Below are 9230 nucleotides of genomic sequence, written 5' to 3' on the forward strand. Positions count from 1 at the left end.
GTCTACACGACCCCAACACGTCTACACAACCACAACCACGTCTACACAACCACAACCACGTCTACACATTCACAACCATCGTGCTACACAACCACACACCATCGTCTACACAACCACAACCACGTCTACATTACCCCAACACGTCTACACGACCCCAACACGTCCTACACAACCACAACACGTCTACACAACCCCAACACGTCTACACAACCACAACCCCAACACGTCTACACAACCACAACCCCAACACGTCTACACAACCACAACCACGTCTACACAACCACAAAACGTCTACACAACCACAACACGTCTACACAACCACAACACGTCTACACAACCACGTCTACACAACCACAACACGTCTACACAACCACAACCACGTCTACACATTCACAACACGTCTACACAACAACGTCTACACATTCACAACCACAACGCGTCTACACATTCACGATTAACCCCAACACGTCTACACATTCACGACCCCAACACGTCTACACATTCACGACCCCAACACATCTACACATCCACGACCCCAACACGTCTACACAACCACAACCACAACCACGTCTACACATTCACAACCACGTCTACACAACCACACCACGTCTACACAACCACAACCACGTCTACACGACCCCAACACGTCTACACGACCCCAACACGTCTACACGACCCCAACACGTCTACACAACCACAACACGTCTACACAACCACAACCACGTCTACACATTCACGACCCCAACACGTCTACACAACCACACGACCCCAACACGTCTACATGACCCCAACACGTCTACATGACCCCAACACGTCTACACGACCCCAACACGTCTACACGACCCCAACACGTCTACACGACCACACCACGTCTACACAACCACAACCACGTCTACACAACCCCCAACACGTCTACACGACCCCAACACGCTACACGACCACAACCACACGTCTACACATTCACGACCCCAACACGTCTACACAACCACAACCCCAACACGTCTACACAACCACAACAACCCAACACGTCTACACAACCACAACCACGTCTACACAACCACAACACGTCTACACATACACAACCACGTCTACACAACCACAACACGTCTACACAACCACAACACGTCTACACAACCACAACCACGTCTACACAACCACAACACGTCTACACAACCACAACCACGTCTACACAACCACACCATGTCTACACAACCACAACCACGTCTACACAACCACAACACGTCTACAAAACCACAACCACGTCTACACATTCACAACCACGTCTACACAACCACACCATGTCTACACAACCACAACCACGTCTACACAACCACAACCACGTCTAAACAACCACATCACGTCTACACAACCACAACACGTCTACACAACCACAACACGTCTACACAACCACAACCACGTCTACACAACCACAAAACGTCTACACAACCACAACACGTCTACACAACCACGTCTACACAACCACAACACGTCTACACAACCACAACCACGTCTACACAACCACAACACGTCTACACAACCACAACCACGTCTACACATTCACAACACGTCTACACAACCACGTCGACACATTCACAACCACAACGCGTCTACACATTCACAACCCCAACACGTCTACACATTCCACAACCACCAACACATCTACACATCCTACGACCCCAATACGTCTACACATTCCACGACCCCAACACGTCTACACATTCACGACCCCAACACGTCTACACAACCACAACCACGTCTACACATTCACGACCCCAACACGTCTACACGACCCCAACACGTCTACACATTCACGACCCCAACACGTCTACACGACCCCAACACGTTTACACATTCACGACCCCAACACGTCCTAGACATTCACGACCCCAACACGTCTACACATTCACACGACCCCAACACGTCTACACATTCACGACCCCAACACGTCTACACATTCACGACCCCAACACGTCTACACGACCCCAACACGTCTACACATTCATAACCACAACACGTCTACACATTAACGACCCCAACACGTCTACACAACCACAAGACGTCTACACATTCCACGACCCCAACACGTCTACACATTCACGACCCCAACACGTCTACACATTCACGACCACAACACGTCTACACAACCACCACCCCAACACGTCTACACATTCACGACTCCAACACGTCTACACATTCACGACCCCAACACGTCTACACATTCACGACCCCAACACGTCTACACATTCACGACTCCAACACGTCTACACATTCACAACCCCAACACATCTACACATTCACGACCACAACACGTCTACACATTCACGACCACAACACATCTACACAACCACGACCCCAACACGTCTACATGACCCCAACACGTCTACACAACCACAACCCCAACACGTCTACACATTCACGACCCCAACAGGTCTACACATTCACGACCCCAACACGTCTACACATTCACGACCCCAACACGTCTACACATTCACGACCCCAACACGTCTACACATTCACAACCCCAACACGTCTACACATTCACGACCCCAACACTTCTACATGACCCCAACACGTCTACACATTCACAACCCCAACACGTCTACACATTCACGACCCCAACACTTCTACACGACCACAGCACGTCTACACATTCACGACCCCAACACGTCTACACATTCACAACCCCAACACGTCTACACATTCACGACCCCAACACTTCTACATGACCCCAACACGTCTACACATTCACAACCACAACACGTCTACACATTCACGACCCCAACACTTCTACACAACCACAACACGTCTACACATTCACGACCCCACCACTTCTACACAACCACAACACGTCTACACATTCACGACCCCAACACGTCTACACAACCACAACACGTCTACACATTCACGACCACAACACGTCGACACATTCCGACCCCACCACTTCTACACAACCACAACACGTCTACACATTCACGACCCCAACACGTCTACACAACCACACCAAACACGTCTACACATTCACAACCCCTACCAACCCTAAACAACCACAACACGTCTACACATTCACGACCCCAACACGTCTACACATTCACACACGTCGACACATTCACGACCCCAACACGTCTACACATTCACGACCCCAACACGTCTACACATTCACGACCCCAACACGTCTACACAACCACGACCCCAACACGTCTACACATCACACCCCAACACGTCTACACAACCACGACCCCCAACACGTCTACATTCACGACCACAACACATCTACACATTCACAACCACAACACATCTACACATCCACGACCCCAACACGTCTACACATTCCGACCCCAACACGTCTACACATTCACGACCCCAACACATCTACACATTCACACCCCAACACATCTACACATTCACAACCCCAACACGTCTACACATCCACGACCCCAACACGTCTACACAACCCCAACACGTCTACACATCCACGACCCCAACACGTCTACACAACCACAACACGTCTACACATTCACGACCCCAACACGTCTACACATTCACGACCCCAACACATCTACACAACCACAACCCCAACACGTCTACACAACCACAACCCCAACACGTCTACACAACCACAACCACGTCTACACAACCACAACACGTCTACACATACACAACCACGTCTACACAACCACAACACGTCTACACAACCACAACACGTCTACACAACCACAACACGTCTACACAACCACAACCACGTCTACACAACCACAACACGTCTACACAATCACAACCACGTCTACACAACCACACCATGTCTACACAACCACAACCACGTCTACACAACCACAACCACGTCTAAACAACCACATCACGTCTACACAACCACAACACGTCTACACAACCACAACACGTCTACACAACCACAACCACGTCTACACAACCACAAAACGTCTACACAACCACAACACGTCTACACAACCACAACCACGTCTACACAACCACAACACGTCTACACAACCACAACCACGTCTACACAACCACAACACGTCTACACAACCACAACCACGTCTACACATTCACAACACGCCTACACAACCACGTCTACACATTCACAACCACAACGCGTCTACACATTCACGACCCCAACACGTCTACACATTCACGACCCCAACACGTCTACACATTCACGACCCCAACACATCTACACATCCACGACCCCAATACGTCTACACATTCACGACCCCAATACGTCTACACATTCACGACCCCAACACGTCTACACATTCACGACCCCAACACGTCTACACAACCACAACCACGTCTACACATTCACGACCCCAACACGTCTACACGACCCCAACACGTCTACACATTCACGACCCCAACACGTCTACACATTCACGACCCCAACACGTCTACACATTCAAGACCCCAACACGTCTACACATTCACGACCCCAACACGTCTACACATTCACGACCCCAACACGTCTACACATTCACGACCCCAACACGTCTACACATTCACGACCCCAACACGTCTACACATTCACGACCCCAACACATCTACACATCCACGACCCCAACACGTCTACACGACCCCAACACGTCTACACATTCACAACCACAACACGTCTACACATTAACGACCCCAACACGTCTACACAACCACAAGACGTCTACACATTCACGACCCCAACACGTCTACACATTCACGACCACAACACGTCTACACAACCACGACCCCAACACGTCTACACATTCACGACTCCAACACGTCTACACATTCACGACCCCAACACGTCTACACATTCACGACCCCAACGCGTCTACACATTCACGACTCCAACACGTCTACACATTCACAACCCCAACACATCTACACATTCACGACCACAACACGTCTACACATTCACGACCACAACACATCTACACAACCACGACCCCAACACGTCTACATGACCCCAACACCTCTACACAACCACCACCCCAACACTTCTACACATTCACGACCCCAACACGTCTACACATTCACGACCCCAACACGTCTACACATTCACGACCCCAACACGTCTACACATTCACAACCCCAACACGTCTACACATTCACGACCCCAACACTTCTACATGACCCCAACACGTCTACACATTCACAACCCCAACACGTCTACACATTCACGACCCCAACACTTCTACATGACCCCAACACGTCTACACATTCACAACCCCAACACGTCTACACATTCACGACCCCAACACTTCTACACGACCACAGCACGTCTACACATTCACGACCCCACCACTTCTACACAACCACAACACGTCTACACATTCACGACCCCAACACGTCTACACGACCACAACACGTCTACACATTCACAACCCCAACACGTCTACACGACCACAACACGTCGACACATTCACGACCCCACCACTTCTACACAACCACAACACGTCTACACATTCACGACCCCAACACGTCTACACGACCACAGCACGTCTACACATTCACGACCCCACCACTTCTAAACAACCACAACACGTCTACACATTCACTACCCCAACACGTCTACACAACCACAGCACAGTCGACACATTCACGACCCCAACACGTCTACACAACCACGACCCCAACACGTCTACACATTCACGACCACAACACGTCTACACATTCACAACCACAACACATCTACACATCCACGACCCCAACACATCTACACATTCACGACCCCAACACGTCTACACATTCACAACCACAACACGTCTACACATTCACAACCACAACACGTCTACACTTTCACGACCCCAACACGTCTACACAACCCCAACACGTCTACACATTCACGACCCCAACACATCTACACATCCACGACCCCAGCACTTCTACACAACCACAACACGTCTACACATTCACGACCCCAACACGTCTACACAACCACATCCCAACAACTGAATCACCCTTTTTGACCAAGTACATTTAAACATACCTGGTGATGTGGTGCTGCTAGACAACATACTCAGAATGTTACCTGGTGATATGGTGCTGCTATGATAGACAACATACTCAGAATGCTACCTGGTGATATGGTGCTGCTAGTGATAGACAACATACTCAGAATGTTACCTGGTGATATGGTGCTGCTAGACAACATACTCAGAATGTTACCTGGTGATATGGTTCCCAGGGGAAACACGTAGGGGGACAGCGGTTTGAGTTCCCCAGGGGAACGTAGGGGACGGCGGGTTCGAGCGTAGGGGGACGGCGCGGTTCGAGTTCCCCAGGGAAGCGTAGGAGGACAGCGCGGTTCACTTCCCGACCCCAACGTAGGGGGACGGCGTGGTTCACGTTCCCCAACACATCTACGTAGGGGGACAGCGCGGTTCAAGTTCCCCAGGGGGCGTGGGGACCCCAACGGTTCGGGTTCCCCAGGGGGAGCGGCGCGGTTCGGTTCCCCAGGGGACACGTAGGGGGACCCCAGCGGATTCTTCCCCAGGGACACGTAGGGGGACGATCCCGGTTCGGGTTCCCCAAGGGATTTAAACATGTCGTGGGGACGTGCGTGGTTCGGAATGTTCCCCAGGGGATAGGGGCTGGACGGCGTGGTTCGAATGTTCCCCAGGGGATAGGGGGACAGCGGTTCGGAGTTCCCCAGGGGATAGGGGGACGGCGCGGTCTGAGTTCCCCAGGGAGCGTAGGGGGACGGCGTGGTTCGAGGTTCCCAGGGGAACGTAGGGGGACAGCGCGGTTCAAGTTCCCCAGGGAGCGTAGGGGGACAGCGCGGTTCAAGTTCCCCAGGGGAGCGTAGGGGAGACAGCGCGCGGTTCGGGATTCCCCAGGGGAACGTAGGGGGACGTGCGCTTCGAGTTCCCCAGGGGAACGTAGAGGACAGCGCGGTTCGGAGTTCCCCAGGGGAACGTAGGGGGACAGCGCGGTTCGGGTTCCCCAGGGGAACGTAGGGGGACGGCGCGGTTCGAGTTCCCCAGGGGAGCGTAGGGGGACGGCGCGGTTCGAGTTCCTAGGGGGACGTAGGGGGACAGCGGTTCGAGTTCCCCAGGGGAACGGCGCGTTCCCGAGTTCCCCAGGGGAACGTAGTGGGACAGCGCGGTCCGAGTTCCCCAGGGGAACGTGGGGACAGCGCGGTCGAGTTCCCCAGGGGAACGTAGGGGGACAGCGTGGTTCGAGTTCCCCAGGGGAACGTAGGGGGACAGCGGGTTCGAGTTCCCCAGGGGAACGTAGGGGACAGGCGGTTCGAGTTCCCCAGGGGAACGTGGGGACAGCGGCGCGGTTCGAGTTCCCCAGGGGAACGTGGGGGGACGGCGTGGTTCGAGTTCCCCAGGGGGAACGGGGGACGTGGTTCGAGTTCCCCAGGGGAACGTGGGGGACGCGTGGTTCAAGTTCCCCAGGGGGAACGTAGGGGGACAGCGCGGTTCAAGTTCCCCAGGGGAACGTAGGGGACGGCGTGGTTCAAGTTCCCAGGGGACGTAGGGGGACAGGGTGGTCTGAGTTCCCCAGGGGCGTAGGAGGACAGCGCGGTTCAGGTTCCCCAGGGGAACGTAGGGGGACGGCCGCGGTTCGGTTCCCCAGGGAGCGTAGGGGGGGGCGGTTCGGTTCCCCCAGGGAACGTGGGGGGACGGCGCGGTTCGAAGTTCCCCAGGGGAACGTAGGGGACGGCGCGGTTCGAGTTCCCCAGGGGAACGTAGGGGACGACGCGGTTCGAGTTCCCCAGGGGAACGTAGGGGACGACGCGGTTCGGGATTCCCCAGGGGAGCATAGGGGACGGCGCGGTTAGTTCCCCAGGGGAACGTAGGGGGGACGGCGCGGTTCGAGTTCCCCAGGGGAACGTAGGGGGACAGCGCGGTTCGAGTTCCCCCAGGGGGAGCGTAGGGGGACGGTTCGGGTTCCTAGGGGAGCGTAGGGGACGACGCGGTTCCCGAGTTCCCCAGGGGAACGTAGGGGGACAGCGCGGTTCCCGGGATTCCCCAGGGGAACGTAGGGGGACGGCGCGGTTCCCGGGTTCCCCAGGGCGTAGGGGGACGGCGGTTCGAGTTCCCCAGGGGGGCGTAGGGGGACAGCGTGGTCTGAGTTCCCCAGGGACGTAGGGGGACGGCGCGGTTCGGGTTCCCCAGGGGGCGAGAAGTAGGGGGACGGACGCGGTTCCCCCAGGGGACGTAGGGGGACGGCGCGGGGTCCCGGATTCCCCAGGGGAACGTAGGGACGACGCGGTTCGAGAGTTCCCCGGGGAACGTGGGGGACGCGCGGTTCGAGTTCCCCAGGGGAACGTGGGGGGGACGGCGCGGTTCGGGTTCCCCAGGGGGGAACGTGGGGGGACGGCGGTTCCCGAGTTCCCCAGGGGAACGTAGGGGGGCGGCGCGGTTCGGATTCCCCAGGGGGCGTAGGGGGGACCCGCGCGGTTCGGGTTCCCCAGGGGAACGTGGGGGGACGGCGCCGGTTCAAGTTCCCCAGGGGGAGCGTAGGGGACGGCGTGGTTCAAGTTCCCCCAGGGGGAACGTGGGGGACAGGGTGGTCTGAGTTCCCCAGGGGACGTGGGAGGACAGCGGTTCGAGGTTCCCCAGGGGGCGTAGGGGGACAAGCGGTTCGGTTCCCCAGGGACGTAGGGGGACGATGCGCGGTTCGAGTTCCCCAGGAACGTGGGGACAAGCGCGGTTCGATTCCCAGGGGGCGTGGGGACCAGCGCGGTTCAGAGTTCCCCAGGGGGCGTGGGGGGACAGGGTGGTCTGGTTCCCCAGGGGAGCGTAGGAGGACAGCGGTTCCGGGGATTCCCCAGGGGAACGTGGGGACGGCGTGGTTCAAGTTCCCCCAGGGCGTGGGGGGACAGCGCGGTTCAAGTTCCCCAGGGGAACGTAGGGGGACGGCGCGGTTCAAGTTCCCCAGGGGCGTAGGGGGACAGGGTGGTCTGGGTTCCCCAGGGGAGGCGTGGGAGGACAGGGCGCGGTTCGAGGTTCCCCAGGGGAGCGTGGGGGACGGCGTGGTTCAAGTTTCCCAGGGGAGCGTGGGGGACAGCGGTTCGAGTTCCCAGGGGAGTTGTTGGCAAAGTGAACTCACATTGGAAAAGTAAAAGTCTGGAAACTGAAAAGCTCAAATCACTGTTGCTGCCTCACTGGGTGCCAGTTATTCATACAATGAACACAACATGACCACAACCTTAATCCCAACAACCTTAATCCCAACATGCACATCAATCTATCTCTGACCAGCAGCTTGTCAGCAACACATTGTGTCAGTGG

At 55.6% G+C, this 9230-nt stretch overlaps 2 protein-coding genes across 2 annotated transcripts; one reads left to right on the plus strand and one right to left on the minus strand.

The window, feature by feature from the left end:
• The first annotated feature begins 800 nt into the window (after positions 1-800).
• LOC135534064 (LIM domain-containing protein A-like) lies at positions 801-5937 on the plus strand. Its single transcript, XM_064961206.1, has 2 exons — positions 801-950; positions 5260-5937. Exons 1-2 carry the CDS (start codon positions 801-803, stop codon positions 5935-5937), a joined length of 828 nt encoding a protein of 275 aa, XP_064817278.1.
• A 1-nt stretch (position 5938) lies between these two features.
• On the minus strand, positions 5939-8899 carry LOC135534065 (basic proline-rich protein-like; the record flags this gene model as incomplete). The annotated part of the gene is made up of 5 exons (XM_064961207.1): positions 5939-5943; positions 6151-6658; positions 6798-7886; positions 7985-8510; positions 8642-8899. Coding segments are annotated over 5 exons (2386 nt in total), but the record flags the coding sequence as incomplete, so codon positions are not given.
• Between the last annotated feature and the right edge of the window lie 331 nt (positions 8900-9230).

Source organism: Oncorhynchus masou, unplaced genomic scaffold, assembly GCF_036934945.1.
Source record: "Oncorhynchus masou masou isolate Uvic2021 unplaced genomic scaffold, UVic_Omas_1.1 unplaced_scaffold_2963, whole genome shotgun sequence".
NCBI classification, from domain to species: Eukaryota; Metazoa; Chordata; class Actinopteri; order Salmoniformes; family Salmonidae; genus Oncorhynchus; species Oncorhynchus masou.